Here is an 18,665-nt window from a genome sequence, read left to right as displayed (position 1 = left end):
AAAGCAATCTGCTTTTGTATAAAGTTAAGTTAGGTTAAATTAAATTATTAGTATTATTATTAATTGTTATTATTATTATCATCATTATTATTTATCTTACGGTATATAAAAAATAATATTGAGCAAAATTTAATTGAAATATTGTCGTGTGGCCCTCCAGCAGTGCTCGGGTTGCTTATGCGGCCCCCGGTAAAAATTAATTGCCCACCCCTGCTCTAGTCTGTAGCTATCATGTCATACTTTCAGAGGATATACATTTTTTCCACATGTTTTAAAGAGAAAAAATTTACAAAATTACTTCTGAGTATATTATATTGATCAACTAATTCAGAATTGGATGTTTATTTAGAGGACTTAAGTGCAGTTCCCCTTTAATCATTTTGATTGAAGGTACAGTGTGATGATTGACAGAAGGAACCTTTTAATTGGCTATTGTCTACAGCTGTGCACAAAGTCAGAACACCGGATGGTACTACAGAAAAATAAATACAAATAAATTCTCAGATGAAACATTCTTGCGAGCCAATTCGAATTCACTAGATAGTACCAGTTAATGTAAACTTTTCAATTACTCAACATTATCATTGTCAAATGTTTCCAATAATGGGTGTATACAGATCATTTTAAGCTTTTGACTACATATAATAACCATGTCAGACATGGGCACTAATTTGGCATTAAAAATGGCATTAAAAAACATTAAATTAGATTTGCTGATAACTGTAGAAACCCTAAAGCTGACCACTCAAAAAAAAAAGAAACATATTTGAAAATGGCAGAGAAATTCTCTCCCACAGATTAGATTGTTCCTTTAGTGATGAATATGACTTCCAGGAAACCCACAATAATGCGTGTCCTTGGACATATTATACAAATGTATACATTTAGCAAAAACAATGCCCAAAACCTTAAAGTTTTTAGTTGTTTACTCCATCCATTTTCTACCGCTTGTCCCTCTGTAAACCAAAATTATAACTGTTCTCTTCATCTAAGATGTGGAATACATATTTAGGAACACACAATAAGGTGAGTTGAGTTCATGAAAAGTTTTACTGCTCATAACCATTACCAACTGTTCCCAAACAACACACAAGTCATTGTTTTTGTCAATATATACACTAGTTAGATGCTGTTTTTTTTTTTACTGTAGGTAGAGAAAATGAACAACATTATAGGGGTGGGCCAAAGAAAAGGCAAATTAAATAAATACAGAGAGCAATGTGCGGGGACCCCTAGAGGTAGTTGTAGGGTGTCCCCAGTTAAATGACAGATAGTTAATAGTAATGGACCCTTATTGGGTCCATGTGTACACTCTCAGTTACATTAACATTGATATTATACATGTTGGCCCATAGGTAGAAATGCTGTTAAATGTAGCAAGCTACTTTTTCCGTGAAGCTTTTAGTGTCGCTTGCTACAATTCTCTGGGAATAGCTTCCCCTGTAGCTTAGCTACATTTAATCCAAGAGTAACTTGTAGCTTAGCTTACTACATTTTCCAAGTAGTTTGCCCATCACTGGTCAAAAGTCCCTCACATGACTAAAAAGCGTCATATTGAGGCCAACTTTAAAAGCAAGTTGGCCATACTATCTTTATACACGACTCTGACTACAGTTTGAGAATCACTGGTCGAGAGTCTAGAAGAGAACCAACAAGTGGCGCCCAATGATTTATTTGAAAGCAAATCAGAGCTTTTCTTCCTGTCCCTTCCACATACCAGTGACCTAAAAAGTGAGACTCAGTAAACTCATTGGGAAAAATGTCTCAAAGGTTGGGCAAGTTAGCAATCAACAAAGAAACAGTTATGATGCTACTTTTAGGTTAAGTGGATTTATTAGTTCATATTTCAATGATATTAAAAACGACAAATTATTCATTTTGTCTTGGATTATACGTGCATGTGTGCAGATTTGCATGTGTGCACGTGTGTATGTGACTGACTGACCGCAGTCCGTGTGCTCGGAGTTCACGGCTGGTCCGCAGCCTCTCCAGGTCCTTGATGTCTCGGAACAGGAAGAAGACATTCTTGCATTCAGGGTGGGTCTCGAAGAGCCTGTGACCATGACAACGACATCAAGCGGACACAGGTGAAGCAGTTTGTCATATTCACACTCCCCTTTGCCTGGAAGCATATTTCCTGCAGGGATGCATTCACTCCGCCCGCCCCCAGCATCCATCAAGCATCATGGCTACATCATCCTCCATGTTTCACTTCAGCTGATTGGGACTTTTGGATCATCTCATTTTTCTTCTTCTTCTGAACATAATCATTGAAGTGTGCTGCCTTCAAATCAAGAGAATTCTGGTCTCCAGCTGAGCTAGCTGACATTAGTCATGCACCCACAATGCATCACTGCAGAGGGGAGGATTGTGTGGCGAGAGTAGCCCTGCAGGTGACCTCCTTCTTTATTCACTCTTATGAGCACAAAGAGAAGATTCTAAAGTGAACTTGAACCTCTGCTTTCAGGTACACTCACTAGCCACAACACTGTAATAATAATAATATCAATAACAATAATAACTGGCTTTAATTGAACAATACGTTGAATATTATGGTTGTAGAATTATTGTGCATTACATTATAAGTTATCTTGACTTCTTAATTTTACTTAATAATGCATTAAAAGCAGCTCTCATTATAATGCACTGTATTTCTATACCACTGCCACTATAAGTATCATATTGTATATTTTATTTTATATATATTTAACACAAATATACATATATTTAAATTGCATTTCATTGATTTATATTGAATGAATACATATACCCTTTTGAATAAAATGTAAACTAAATTGATTAAAATAATTATTAAAAAATACTGCTGCTTCCAATAATAATATTATTAATAATAATAATAATAATAATAATAATACATTGAAATACAATTAGATTTTGATCAACAAGGACAACATAAGCTTTTGCTTCTTCCTGCTTGGCCATGTTCCTTGTTTTTTGTTTTTCATTATAATTTTGTTTATTCTTTTGTTTTAGTTATTAGTTATTAGTTAGTTTATTTTTATTTGTTTTTATTTTTATTGTCTGCATTTTAATTTTGCTTTTATTTTCTTTCATTTCACTTTGTTGTCTGTGAAGCACTTTGAGTCTGCCTTGTGTATGAAAAGCGCTATACAAATAAAGTTGCCTTGCCTTGCCTTGCCTTAGTTGTGCTATTTTAAGTAGAATTGTATTGAGGAAGATACTTTTTTATATTGTTCTGCTCGAATATTATTCAAATCCAGTCAAGCTTTTTGTGGCTTTAAATGAGGGTGGACACAAACATCAGTAAAAAAAAATACTGCAACTGATACAGTAAATAGTACAAATAAACAGATTAAAGTTGTCACTATATGTAGTGTACATATACAAACCCCAAAACCAGTGAAGTTGGCATGTTGTGTAAATCGTAAATAAAAACAGAATACAATTATTTGCAAATCCTTTTCAAACCAATATTCAATTAAATAGACTGCAAAGACAAGTTACTTAACTTACAAACTGGAAAACTTTGTTATTTTTTACAAATATTAGCTCATTTGGAATTTGATGCCTGCAACATGTTTCAAAAAAGCTGGCGCAAGGGGCAAAAAAGACTGAGAAAGTTGAGGAATGCTCATCAAACACTTATTTGGAACGTCCCATAGGTGAACAGGCTAATTGGGAACAGGTGGGTGCCATGATTGGGTATAAAAGCAGCTTCCATGAAATGCTCAGTCATTCACAAACAAGGATGGGGCGAGGGTCACCACTTTGCTAACAAATGTGCAAGCAAATTGTCGAACAGTTTAAGGACAACATTTCTCAACGAGCTATTGCAAGGAATTTAGGGATTTCACCATCTACAGTCCGTAATATCATCAAAAGGTTCAGAGAATCTGGAGAAATCACTGCACCTAAGCGATGATATTACGGACCTTCGATCCCTCAGGCGGTACTGCGTTAAAAATCCACATCAGTGTGTAAAGGATATCACCACATGGGCTCAGGAACACTTCAGAAAACCACTGTCAGTAACTATAGTTTGTGGCTACATCTGTAAGTGCAAGTTAAAACTCTACTATGCAAAGCGAAAACCATTTATCAACAACACCCAGAAACGCTGCCTGCTTCGCTGGGCACAAGCTCATCTAAGATGGACTTGGACAAGTGTTCTGTAATCGGATCAGTCCACATTTCAAATTGTTTTTGGAAACTGTGGAGGTTGTGTCCTTCGGACCAAGGAGGAAAAGAACCATACGGATTGATATGGGCGCAAAGTTCATAAGCCAGCATCTGTGATGGTATGGGGGCGTATTAGTGCCCAAGGCATGGGTAACTTACACATCTGTGAAGGCACCATTAATGCTGAAAGGTACATTCAGGTTTTGGAGCAACATATGTTGCCATCCAAGCAACATGGAGGCCCCTGCTTATTTCAGCAAGACAATGCCAAGCCACATTCTGCACGTGTTACAACAGTGTGGCTTCGTAGTAAGAGTGTGGGTACTGGACTGGCCTGCCTGTAGTCCAGACCTGTCTCCCATTGAAAATGTGTGGCGCATTATGAAGCGTAAAATACAACAACTGAGACCCTGGACTGTTTAAATATTTATATTTATATATATATATATATATATATATATATATATATATATATGTATATATATATATATATATATATATATATATATATATATATATATATATATATATATATATATATATATATATATATATATATATATATATATATATACATATATATATATATATATATATATATACATAATATATATATATATATATATATATATATATATATATATATATATATATATATATATATATATATATATATATATACACACATATATATACATAAATACATATACATACATATATATATATATACACAGTATATATATACAGTATATACATATATATATATGTATTAATATATATACACACCTACATATATATACACATATATACATACATACATGCATACATACATACATACATACATACATACATACATACATACATACATACATACATACATACATACATACATACATACATACATACATATATATATATATACATATATATATATATATATATATATATATATATATATATATATATATATATATATATATATATATATATATATATATATATATATATATACATATATATATATATATATACATATATATATATATACACATATATACATACACACAGTTTTTACTCCTTTATTTATTTCTTTATTACTCATCAGCTTTACGACACGCGGCGACATGTCAAACACAGGAAGTTAAAACAAACTATTTGTCATTCCTGTGACATTGAGAAGAGGTAGGGTCAAAAAAGCTCTGCTTCTTCCTACTCCTTTTCAGACACGTTGCATAATGCAATTATAATCATGCGATGTTTACAACCCTGTGATGCATGAATTATGATAACTTACTTAATTCCCCCCAGTATTTTAATTGCTCTCCTCCCATATATATAGGAGCCATCTATCCATCCACATACCCCATACCCTTTCACACAGACGCACACACACAACCAGAAAATAAAATACATTGGTTGTAGCTTTTCCCCTCGTCCCTTTGACTCCAACCTCTAACTCTAACATAGAGCTGCTTATTTACACACTATTATGTGCTCCTCTTTTGGAAAAGGACACAATACATTCCTAATGCACACAATGGACTACTGCCATGCTCACAATTTGGAATTGTATTTGGCGAAGCTGGCTCAGTAGCGCCACCTATCATGTATATGTTATATTTCCATCTCTACTAATTAAGAAAGAAAGAAAAGCAGCAGTCAGTAAAAATGTGTCTGGCTCAGCTGTTTTACTGAAAATACAAATAAATATATAATGTGAGTGTGAATGTTGTCTGTCTATCTGTGTTGGCTCTGCGATGAGGTGGCGACTTGTCCAGGGTGTACCCCACCTACCGCCCGATTGTAGCTGAGATAGGCTGCAGCACCCCCCGCGACCCCGAAAGGGATAAGCGGTAGAAAATGGATGGATATACACATTATATCAAATCATGTGGACCCACTGTAGCCCTGAGTCACAAACAACTCCTATACATTTCCAGGCTAACACACTAAGGTCATGCTAAGGTCACATGGCATTAATTGGGCCCCAAGTCATGTGACCAACAGCGACTCTGACCTACATATCACAGCTGAGGACTGAACATCCAACACATGCCTGTACTCTGTGTGTATGTACATATATACAGTACATACTGTATATGATAGTATAGTGCACCTGCAACATCTGACCACAGCTAATGCAACACATCCATGAACTATAATAACAGTTTATTATTATTTACAGAACCCGTTTGTGGCCCTTCGTTAAGTCTGCTTTTAGACACTAAATTTGTTTGGCTGCACTATAACGTCTCCACTATTACTTATTGTACTTCTATTACTTAATAATTATTATTATCACTTCTACCATGTAAAATGTGAATTTCATGTACAATATACAGTCTGCTTGATTTACATATTGCAGAGCTACTTTAGCATTCCCCTCTACTTCCTTGTTCCCAGCATGCTTCACTGTGAATATTAATACGGCAGCTGCTTTAGATCTTAGACATTAATTTGTGTGTTTTTATTTTCTAAATTCCTAGGTTACGTCCTTCCATGTCAGCTGAGTGCTTCCTTTGCTACGTGTTGACTTAACTTTATGCCTATTTCCCTTTTATCTCTTATTGCTTTCATCTCTAACACCATGACTGTGGTTGGTGTCCTTTGTAGCTTAACGTCTATTATTATTCTCGATCATTCAGATTATTGTAATCTCAGGGCATTTGATCTGTTGGAACTGGACTATTAGATTGGTTTTAGAAGATGTTCTCATCTAATTCTATGAGCCTCCTGAGATACTGGCACCAGCCACTAGACTAGATCTGACCAATTTCAGTCTGAGACGAGATCTGACCAATCTCAGTCCGAGACTAGATCTGACCAATATCAGTGTGAGACTAGATCTGACCATCCAAGTCTATGAGCATGAACTGATGAAGCCTACTCGGATGGGAGGCAGAACAGCACGTCTTCTAAGACAAACCAAACAGTCAAGTTGAGATCGATTAAATACCCTGAGACTTGTAGTTTAATGTTTTAATCAAATTTCTTGATCAGGGATTTTCATCTAAATTGTGCTAGAGGCCACATTTGCTGAAAGCTAAAGACGGAGGGCACAGTTTTCCCCTCATTATTAGTCTTATTTTTCCTAGCAATTTGTTGTTATTAAGGACCTGCTGCAAAAAAACTAGTCTAAGATCATCTCTATGACAGCACTTTAGTGTGTTTAAGAAAAGTGTTTTGAACTGAAGTTGCGGGCCACCAGTTTGTTTTTTTGTTGGTATTTTTATTTAATTAATTTTTTTCAAGATGGCGCCGCTGTAGTGGCTGCTGTTGACAGGAGCTCTGTGCTCTTTGTCATGTCTGTTCATGTTTTTGTTTTGGTCATGTGTTTGTTTTTTGGACTCTTTTTAGTTCCTGGTTGCACTTCCTTGTTTGGTTTGGTTTCCATGGTCACCCATTAGTTTTCACCTGTCATGTCACGCACCTGTCTCACGTTTTGAGTCACGCACCTGTTGTTAATCATGTCTGTTATTGAAGTATTTCTTTCTGTTCACTCGTCCTGTGTTCATTGTCTTTATGTCACACCGGTTCATGCCTTTGACCAAGTAAGTCTCCAAGTCCATGCCATAGCTTATGCTTATTAGCAGCGATCATTTGTGTTTTAGGCACGCTTGCCTTTTTTGCTTTATTGTTTGCGTTTGTGATAGTGTGAGTGATTTATGTTTAATAAATCCAAGCTCACCTTCACGCTGTCGTCCGGAGCCGTCTTTGCATGGGAAGAACAACGGACGGGAATAAGCGGTAGACAATGGATGGATGGATGTTTGTCTTCCATGTTTTCAACTGCAATCGGGGAACGGTATGGTGTCATTCCTGGATTTGGCCTCCAGGAGAATAGCACTGTACTAGTGAGTAGTTATAGATATAGTCTCATTAGAGGAGCTGTTTGCTTTCTTTTTTTTTTGGCGGCGCTGTAGTGGCTGCTGTTGGCAGGAGCTCTGTGCTCTTCTGTCATCATTTTGTCTTTCTGATGTTTCCGTCTTGTTTTCATGAGATTTTTTTTTTTTGCCTTTTCATTGGGGACCCTTTGGGACTGTGCGACAAGGGGTGGCACTTTTGTGACTTCTGCTTTGCTTTTTTTGAACTTCTGGATCTCCCTCTCGGTAGCCTTTTGGCCATGGAGACCAGCTGCTGGGTCTTTGTCACACCAGAGTCTGTTTGGAGAGACTGGAGGAGAGGAGATGTGGATGAAGAGACAGGGCTGTGGAGCTGGCGCTGAGCGCCGGGACCGACAAGCTTCACAGTGTCTTGGCTGAATGAGCATGTACCGGACACCTCGGCCTCCTTGGACGCATCCTCGCTCATCCATGCGGACTGGACACTGGCCAAGAGTTAGTGGGCGGCCGAGGGTGGAGTCGGCTCTCTTGGTTGCTTTGTTTGGTCTGCTCCTGTCTCTGGCCATGCTCCCCCCACCCCAGCAGACGATGGCGTGGAACACCGCAGAGGCCACCACTGTGTATATGTTTTTTTGTTGTTGTTGTTTTTACTTTTGTAGCTGTATGTAGAAGTGGCTGCCCTTTAATGTCCTTTGATGTTTCCCTCTTACACTGAGATAGGCTCCAGCACCCCCCACGACCCCGAAAGGGACAAGCGGTAGAAAATGGATGGATGGAAACATGCTTATGTGTGCTATGGCTATAAGGTTTTTCCCCCTTGGCCTCAGTCTGGACGCCCTCTCCAGGCGCCCATGTTGAATATATTTTTGTCTCACCCCCCCAGCGTTTACATGTTTCTCATCTTTTTTGTAAGGGGCGCCGGAAGTTGGCAGACCCGTCAGCGATCCTGTTCTGTCTCGCTGTAATGTTTGTTTGATCATGAATGGGATTGTGCTGAAAATCTTAATTTCCCCTCAGGGATTAATAAAGTATTTCTGATTCTGATTCTGAACATTTACACAGGTGCCAAGAGGGCACCAACTTTCCAATGTCTTTTAAACAGTATATCCACACTAAATTGGCCCTAGTGTGTCAATGTGAGTGTGAATTTTGTCTGTCTATCTGTGTTGGCCCTGCGATTAGGTGGCGACTTGTCCAGGGTGTATACTGCCTTCCGCCCGAATGCAGCTGAGATAGGCCCCAGCACCCCTGTGACCCCCAACGGGACAAGCGGTAGAAAATGGATGGATGGATGGATCCGCCCTCTTACGGCTTCTCGTACGTAATGACGTACATGCACGTGCATTAGCTAATAATAACACCAATCATTTAATTCGGGCCGGTTTGATTGATTGATTGAGACTTTTATTAGTAGATTGCACAGTATAGTACATATTCCGTACAATTGACCACTAAATGGTAACACCCGAGTAAGTTTTTCAACTTGTTTAAGTGGGGTCCAATTCATGGGCCGGTAAAATGTTTTATTTCATAAACTTTGTAATTGTGAAAGATATAGGCAATTGCCTGACAATTGTCTTCTGTTAAACCACTAATGGTAACATAAGCTGTGTTCCTGTTGTATGTTTTGTTTTGAAAAATGTTACAGTGAGGAAGTTGCAAACAGCACCTTTGAGGAACAGTCTTCAGCCAGTAAGAGTCCACCCTTGATCATCATTTGTTTTGTACGCTGAAGTTATTATTAAAATGTTCAAATTAAAATATTTTAATTAAGGCATGGAGAGGTAAAATAAGTCATCAGGTAAAATATTCCAACTGTGCCAATTTACAAATGTGTGGATCAATTAGACTTGCACGTGTCCCTAATAAAGTGTCCAGAGCAGATGCGCGCACACACACCAATCACCATGCAGGTTATTGAGCAGCAGAGATGCAATCTTGTTACTTGGTGGTTTGCCACAAGCTCTAAGTCAGGTCAGCACACAAAGAAATGAGGCAATTCGTACACATTTTGTTTGTTGTAATAATACATATGTGATCCTTATCTGGCTTCATAAAGGTCTTACCTGACGAACACGATGATGCCCACTTTAGCGATGTCGTCCTTGATCACTTTCCACGACTCTTTAATAATTTCAATGCTATCTTCACCTAGACGCGAACCTTCCTTCAGGACCTTCTTCTCCCCCAAGTCCGCACTTTGCGCCAAGCCGGATATCGCACAGCCCATCCTTCATAAAGAAATATTATGTTGTTCTCTAAAAGGTTTTAGTGAAGTTATAAATTGTTGGGAGACTAGAGTGTGTGTGCATGTGTGTGTGTGTGTGTGTGTGCGCGTGTTCATCTGGCGGCGGAGTGCCCGACGCTGGTTTGATCATTTAGGCTCATTGAACCTGTCATAGTGGATGTACAACTTCCGGTATTGTTTTTCAAAACAAAACCTTTAATGCAAGCACACGTTTCTGGTGGTGATTAATAAAAGCCAACGCTTTTATTCTGAAGGATAATTCGTGTTAACAGCCGGTATTGCTTTGACGCCAGCGAGCCAACTTTGACGCAATTTCTGACGGCAATGCGAGTTTGGCGGCATATATGTTCCATGCACTGTACTCATTAGTAAATACTTAACTGCTTCACGAGTCGAAAACTAGCTATTGACTACAGTTGTAACTAAATGCTTAATAAATGATATATATAGACATAATACAAAGTTGTTTTTACATATATTTGTGCATATTAAAATGTCCATTTCATACACCTCACCTTTTGGTCTGTGAATCAGGGAAAAAGGTGCTACTAATCTTCCTGAGGGTTTATTCATGAATACAGTCAAAAGACAATGTCAGTGGACTAAGTCACGTGTTTAATATTTGCATCAGTACGTGACGTTAGTGACAATTTCTGTTTTTTATTGCAAACAGCACACTTCAAGTAGGTTTTCTTTAATGAACACCAAAGAGGTCCATTTCTATTTACATGCCAATCTTTTCCCCAAATAGAGCGTCATAAATATCATTCATTAAAAAATATACATTTAGGAAAGGACTAGAGCTCCAGTGATGCCTGAAAACAACAATTAGTGCACAATGCTGTTATAATAGAAACTCTTTGGTGTGGTCAGCTTATTGAGGTCATGTTTTCCCTCTGCAACTCATCGTTTTATGCTTTAATATGAACAATAGTACAAAACTAGCGACCCGAGAGGGATGAGCGGTAGAAAATGGATGGTTGGATAAAACTTAACAGATTTATATCATTATAAGACTAATGATGTTAATAGGGGGACTATTTACACATTTACATCAAGTCTCAAATGTACAAATATTGCAACACACCACATTGTTTCGACAAAACATCCCTTTAAGAGTCCAACACTTACTACACAACATTTTGTGGCGTAAAAGAAGGTTTCTCTGTCTCTGAAGATAAATTGTTTTCACGAGCTTGTGCCCAGGCTCAGGAACTTCTCCCGTAAACTCTTCACCAGGATACGTTCAGAAGTCTTCGCTGAACTCTCACCGGCCGACTCGGGGGGACAGTCAATGCTGTCCTGGAAGAGTTTGTTTCCCTCTGTCAGGACACTGCTCTCCTGTGCGGTAGATGACGTTGGACTAGTCGAACAGCAGGTCTGCGCATGTTCCTGCAGGTTCTGCACTTCGTGAAGCGGATAAGAGCCAAGCATGTGGTCCAGAGAGCTCCACCCACACAGCACATTAAACCTAGTCCGAGGCTGGTCTTGGTCACCTGTCTCCTTGCACCAGGTGTCAGATTGCCCTGCAGGACAATGTGTCGTTTCTCCATGAGGGTCTGTGTGAGGACAGTCATTGCATTTGTCTGTAGAACAATCAAAGGGGTGTGTGTTGTCTGCCTCTAGTGTGCAGGGGTTATATTTGGAGCGTAGTTCTTGTACGTCAGGCCAGTGGAAGTTCTCCTGCTGTGGGCTTTGTTGGCCAGAGGCTGTGCTGTGGGAGCTGGCAGCAGAACTCGGGGTCTGGACTGGACTTGGTGAATTCACCTCATGGATGACCATCTGCTCACAAAGGTTCAAGGGCAGTCTCAGGCTGGGTTTACCTGCAAACAGTGAAAACACCAAACGTAATTTTTTACAGTGCTTATGTTGTACTGGTTCAGCTCTACTCAAATCAGTTTTATACAGTTATATCCTACTTCAACGTAGTATCAGAGAGAAAAACCCCAGCCACATTTAACACATCAGTCATACCTAAACAAGCTATGTGATGCTTGTGTGTGCTAAATCAGTTTATTCACGAGGACACTAAGAAAACACACCACTGCAGTAAAGTATGGAGTTTAATACTATCATATGTCTATTGACTAAACATGGACGATATAGCCCAAAATCCATTTCCATCCATCCATTTTTTACCGCTTGTCCCTTTCGAGGTCGCGGGGGGTGATGGAGCCTATCTCGGATGCACACGGGCGGAAGGCCATCTATGTTACGATATACTGTATATTGCAGCCTTCCGCGAAAACAATATATATCACAATATATTACTTGGTATCTAAATATTGATAATACCATTTCAAAACAGATTACAAAGGTTCCTACACTATTTTGGCTGCTGACATATGCGGTAATATATTTCGTCATTACCAGTTGTATTATTTTCTCAGAACTTACGGATTTACCTGTTAATTTACTGTTCATTTCTGTTGTACACGTCTATATTTACACTTCTGTTTGAATGTAATAATCACATATTCTTCTATTGTTTAGATACTTTACATTAGTTTTGGGCGATACTACAAAATTGGGTATCGATCCAATATCAAGTAGTTACAGGGGCAATCTTGGTCATACCAATGCTGATACTATTTTTCAAGATCATTAACGAATTCAATTTTTTATCAAAATTCTAATCAGACAAAACACAGGAGGGCTCTTTGACAATATAAATTAAATATTAAAATTATTTTCTACTATTAGCTCTGTTTTAAAAAATTTCTGCCCCTTAAAGGGGAACTGAACTTTTTCTGCAAGTTTGCTTATAATTCACAATTCCTATAAGAGACAAAACACCTATGTCTTGATTTTATTTAATGCATTTTAACTCGTAAATAAAAGTCAGCTAACAATCCAATGAATGGGAACCATGGTGTCATTGCCTCTTTTGAGTCTTTTACGATCATAAAACCCAATAAATAATGATAACCCCATAAATAACAATACTCCATTTACATTTTGTATCAACCAAGTATTAGGGATGTTATTATTATAAGCGCTAACGTTAAGGACCTACATTTAGCGGTGCATTGATCACAGACAGGTAACTTCCTTATGCTGCTGTATTGACGTCATGAGCTGGTGCTACTTCTTGCCTTGGAGATGGTGAAAGTTAATTCAAGATTATAAATAATGTCTCTCCCCTTGATAGTAAAATGATGGGGACATAAACTCAAAAGTTGGACCACTTTTACAGCCAACTTAGACCCGGCAATGGTGAAAAAGACAAACGAAAACGCTGGTTTGCACCTACCTTTTTTAAACCCTTCGCGAGGACAATGAGTCATTCTTCATCTAAACGGGATTATATCAACATCCTAACAGTCGTACAGTAAGTGATTTTTTTTTTACCTTGTGATGCGTTTGTGAAATTAATGCGGGGCTGTATGCAAATAATGAGCAAAATCTGTAAATATTAAATGTTATTCTGAATGTGCCTGTTACTACATTACATATATGTATACTTACAGTGTGTATATAAAACGTTGATGGAGGTGTTTGGATGTTTTTTTAAGTGCTTTCTAGGGCAGAATAGAGTGACTCTCTTGGCGCCATTGTAATCAAACTTTTGCTAGAATGTATAAACGTACGTGTTCTTGTCTTACATAAGGATTGTGAATGATAGGCAAAACTCCCAAAAAAGTGCAGTACCCTTTAAGTCTAGGGACTTATTTCCTGAGTTTGTAAACACTAACAAAAACAGCAAAATATTTTGTGATAGTAAACATTTTTTATTTAATCATAGTAGTATCGCCTATAACTTTGAATCGTTACTGTTGATATTTGTATTGATCTGCCCACCTTTGTTTATATTCAAGAGCTTTAGCCTAGCTGTTAGCATGGCTTATTGTATCCTCCTACAGTGTGCAGTGTAATGTTAAGCTGTTCCTCATCCTCCAGTGATAATATTAATTTGATAATTACACCATGGAGGCAAGGATTGCTGAATTAAAAGCAGCTTTGCACTATGGAGGGACATTAGACTTTAGCTCACTAGAGAGGACGCTACATTTCGTTGAGGACGTTCATTAGCATGTCGCTGTCAGATTTTTAGTACACAACTACAATGTATCATCATTCATCAACGTACATTATCACAATATAACGGTAGTATTAAAAGCTCCATCGTCGGCCAAATGTATGTAATTTATATCCTATTTGTAGATGTTAGAATAGGTGATGATAAAAAGAGCATTAACTACGACTATGTGAACAACTACAGTCCAATTTTACCTTTTTTCTTCACCTTCTCCTGGAGTACATGAGGCATGTTCCTCAAGCTTTGTGAACTTGAAGTTTCTCGGTTCCTCTGCCAGACCATGGGTCGGTTGTTTTTGATGCGCTGGCTGTACTGACGCGCCAATTGGAACACCTTGTTCTTCATCTTGCCCATGTCCTGTAAGAGATGCTCCTCATCCACACTTGCTCTGAAGCTAATGATCTTTGGCAGTTGGACCAGGTTATTTCCATGAAGTACTGAGGCCTTGAGATGTTTGGAGTTTTGATCGACTACTAAAATGTTTGACCTATCTGAGACATGACTCGTTTCGCTTTCTTCTAGGATTGCAGGTTGGTTGGAGTCCAAACAGTCAACATGTGCCTTTTTCTCCTCCTCTGATTCCATGTCTTGCCAGACTTTGATCATCTCTGATGAAGGTTGAAAGTCTTCATCTGTGGCACTCAAAGACCTTGTCTTAATGTCTTCTGGTCTTTGTGCTTCAGCCTTCGAGTGTATGTCTGGACTGGGAAGGTCAAAGACAGACCAGGAAGTGGGTCTATGTCGGGAGAGGACTTTCCTGTGGAGTGGAACAGACTGCTGGTCTGGAATCGTGTTAAGCTGTCGGCTCAGGTGTCTCACCAGACCCGCCGGGATGTAGGAGAGACTTTCCCTGCGTTGGATGCTGAAGTTAGCATCTTGGTTCTCGGCGTGTTCGTAGTATCTCCTGATCTTGTAGATAAGGATGCGATCCTGTTTGGAGAGAGTAGACCTGCGCTCTACATCCGATTCATGCGCAGATGTATCGACCTCTGCTTGGGGATTTTCTTCAGAGACGGTGCATTTTGAGGGGCTTATTAGGACTTCATTAGGGGTCAAAGGAGAGGAGCAGGCTAAGGAGTCCATATCCTCTGAGACCAGGCTGCTACGCCTGGACAGGCCGCTGATGAAGCGCTCGGCGATGACACTTGCCTGATCCAACACGGAACAGGGTAGGATGCTCTTACTCCCCGCCAGCACCTCCTCATCCTCCTCAGAGAGCTCGCTGCTCATCAGCACACTAGTCTCCCCCACTGGAAGACCTGATGAGTCGCTACTTCCCTCTTCTTCCTCACCAGTTTCCCCAAAGGTCTGCGCACGCTCCGAAGTGACGGCCTCTTGGGTTTGGGAGGACACGGGCGAGTAAGGGCGTAGGGGCTTCTGAGCCACCAGCTGATGGACGCTCTCTACTTTAGGAAGAGAGTTTGGAGGATGCAGCTCATTCAAATGGACCTGAATAATGAAGTGTGTTTGCAAAAAGGCACAGATGAAGTTATAAAATATATATTCCAAATAACAACAAGAGTACAGTAGAACCGCCATTTACGAACCCCTCTTTGAACAAACTTTTTGATTTACAAACCACAGACTAAATAAAAATATGCTTTGTTCATCCACACATTGTCTGCCTCGCAGCGCAGCCATTGTGGGCGGGCTGATCCATATCTGGTGCGTCGTCGGTCGGCACTGCTGTCGCTAGCTACTGTGCTAATTGCACCATTGTGTATTTTTTAGCTCTTTTACGGCACATTTCTAGTTTTGCTAGTTCAGCATGATTCCAAAGAAAGCAATGGACAAGCGATAAGTGGTTTGAAACATTCAGGAAGTCACCCTACCTTCCGATGCACGTAAAAAAAATTAACCGACAAGGTAAATGGATAATCATTGTAGCGATTAGCAATAAAAAAAGTTAAGGCTAAGAATTTTTTAAATTTTATAACAGAATGCACCACAGAGTGTATGCTTGTCAGCAGGGCATGGGTTGTACCCCTTATGTTTGTTTGATATACTGTATAGCGCTTTATAGTGTGTTCAAGTTGTAAAAACTCTTACTAAAACTGACTTTTATCAAGGCTGAAACCACTTAAACATATTTACATTGTTTTTTATGACAAATTTGCTTCAATATGCAAACTTTTCTATTTATGACCACTGTTCAAGAAACCAATTAAGTTTGTAAATCGAGGTTCCACTGTATAAAACATGATGAGCTGGAAAAACATTCTAATGAGAGCAATCTGCACTCTCCATTATCCAAATGGACCGTTTCAAAGTCAACTGAGCAGCTCAATTGAAAGCATCCACAACATTTGATTTTATTTTGTTTTATCTCCAGAGACCCAATTAAGTTTGAAAGGACAACTAGTCCAATCAAAACACTCCACAACTGGTTAAAAATAACGTCTATAGTGCTGATAAATGAGGGTGGAGATAAGGCAGAGAAAAACAAGCGTAATGTGCACTCTGCTCAGAGTAGCAGGAGCTGCGCCTCAGTTGAGAGTTGTAGCTGGTCGCAAAATCTAATTTTCAGTTTGAGAGCAGGTACTAATACAGCTGCACATGATTGAAATGTTGTCCTACTGGGAAGTGCATTTATTTGTGATGTACAGTCAGTCCATCACAGCATTCAACAGAGAGAAAGTCCTAAATGTTTTTTGAGGAATAAACAAGGAAGTAAAACAGTACCTGTGTGGTCTTGCTCACATCTTCCTGGGTTTCTTCACAGCCGGAAGACTCTTCTGTCTCTTTTCTCTGTTTCTCTGACAGCTGAGCTGCATTGCTCACTGGATCCTCCTGCAAGATCAAAACAACATAAATTTGATTTCCACAGATCGTGACTAGGCCTGGGCTGATAACAAATATTGACCCATAAATTATTGCCGATCAACAATTTTTTGAGACCAATCCAAGAACTAATGCAATGGTAATATATAATAATAATTGTCAGATTTGTCACTGACAGTTTAGTTATGTTTTGGTTTTTCCTCTGTTTGTCTTTATTTCCTGTCAGCTCTCTTATTTTGGTTGTTTCCTGCTTTTCTCCCTGAGCGCTGTTTCCCCTCAGCTGCGGCTGATTGGCACCTGACCACACCTGGTGTCAATCAGCCGGCTGCTATTTAAACCTGCTCTGCCCTCCAGTCAGGGCTGGAGTATTGTCATTGTCGCTGTCTGCTGGTTCCTGATAGCTATTTGCAGTTTGCTGTCTCCTAGCTCCTTGTTTCTTGTTTTCCTGTTAGCTATATCCTGTTAACCGTTAGCTGTTTCCAGTTTTTCTGTTTGCTGGTTCCTGTTTCCAGTTTGGTTGTTCCTGGTTTCTGGTTTGTGTTTTTTTCTTATTTTGGACATTAAATCATGTTTTCCTGCACCAAGCCTACCATCTCTGCATCTTGGTGTTCGTCACCAACACATTGTGACAGAATACTCCAGCCTAATACGAACCCCGCAGAGATTTCGATGGCGGAGAGGCTTTACGGGATTCTGGCGATGATGGCCAAATTGAGGAAAAGTTCGGCCTCATTTCAAGCCCTCTCCCACCCATCCCCGTCATTTGGTGACATCTGGGATCCGTCCCTTGAGGGGGGGCTATGAGTAGCTGTGCAGCTGGGGAGGCACAGCTACTTCTCACCCCAGTGGGTCTCCAGCAGACGGCACCATCGTCTTCGGTCGGCCAGCAGACGGTGCCATCCTCTCCGGTGGGCCAGCAGATGGAGCCATCTTCTTCGGTGGGCCTGAAGACGGCGCCACCATCATCTCCGGTGGGCCAGCAGACGGCGCCACCATCATCTCCGGTGGGCCACAAGACGGCGCCACCATCATCTCCGGTGGGCCACCAGACGGCGCCACCATCATCTCCGTTGGGCCTGCAGACACCACCATCATCTCCGGTGGGCCTGCTGACGCCACCATCATCTCCGGTGGGCCTGCAGACGCCACCATCATCTCCGGTGGGCCTGCACACGACACCATCATCTCCGGTGGGCCAGCAGACGCCACCATCATCTCCGGTGGGCCAGCAGACGCCACCATCATCTCCGGTAGGCCAGCAGACGCCACCATCATCTCCGGTGGGCCTGCAGACGCCACCATCATCTCCGGTGGGCCCTCCCACTCTGGTTCGTCGGGCAGACGAGCTGCCTGCTGCCGTCTCTGGCTCTGCCCATGCCGACGACATCAGTTTCCTCTTCCCTGGCGGGCCGTGCCACGGCGTCGGCAGCTTTCTCGTCACCGGCGGGCCGTCCCACGGCTTTGCCATCGTCTCCAGCATTGTCGCCTACGCGACCTGCAGCTGGCCTGACGCGCTGTCGGCCAGTAGGCACCAGAATGCGACCTCTCGTCGGTCACAGATGTGGTCGTTCCATGGGCGACCGCCTCACCAATT

At 40.2% G+C, this 18,665-nt stretch overlaps 2 protein-coding genes across 4 annotated transcripts in view; both read right to left on the bottom strand.

The window, feature by feature from the left end:
- The window catches only part of xgb (x globin), a 38,194-nt gene extending 27,814 nt beyond the window's left edge, over nt 1-10,380 (bottom strand). For 2 of the 3 annotated variants that reach the window (XM_062041986.1, XM_062041985.1), the window contains exons 1-2: nt 10,070-10,380; nt 1,946-2,053 (exon numbers count right to left, since the gene is read on the bottom strand). In XM_062041986.1, coding sequence (XP_061897970.1) covers nt 1,946-2,053; nt 10,070-10,233 — 272 coding nt within the window. In that variant the 5' untranslated portion in view covers nt 10,234-10,380. The remainder of the gene's footprint in view (nt 1-1,945; nt 2,054-10,069) is intronic. The other variant, XM_062041987.1, reaches the window with a different exon arrangement.
- Nucleotides 10,381-10,809: 429 nt separating this feature from the next.
- Nucleotides 10,810-18,665, bottom strand: part of LOC133646530 (pleckstrin homology domain-containing family G member 3) — a 90,158-nt gene continuing 82,302 nt past the window's right edge. Inside the window, exons 17-19 of the mRNA XM_062041983.1 lie at nt 16,973-17,080; nt 14,485-15,739; nt 10,810-12,074 (exon numbers count right to left, since the gene is read on the bottom strand). Of these exons, the coding sequence (XP_061897967.1) occupies nt 11,440-12,074; nt 14,485-15,739; nt 16,973-17,080 (1,998 nt within the window). The 3' untranslated portion in view covers nt 10,810-11,439. The remainder of the gene's footprint in view (nt 12,075-14,484; nt 15,740-16,972; nt 17,081-18,665) is intronic.

This window comes from Entelurus aequoreus, linkage group LG03 (assembly GCF_033978785.1).
Source record: "Entelurus aequoreus isolate RoL-2023_Sb linkage group LG03, RoL_Eaeq_v1.1, whole genome shotgun sequence".
NCBI classification, from domain to species: Eukaryota; Metazoa; Chordata; class Actinopteri; order Syngnathiformes; family Syngnathidae; genus Entelurus; species Entelurus aequoreus.
Note: the sequence above shows the minus strand (reverse complement) of the source record. Positions and strands in the feature narration are given on the sequence as shown.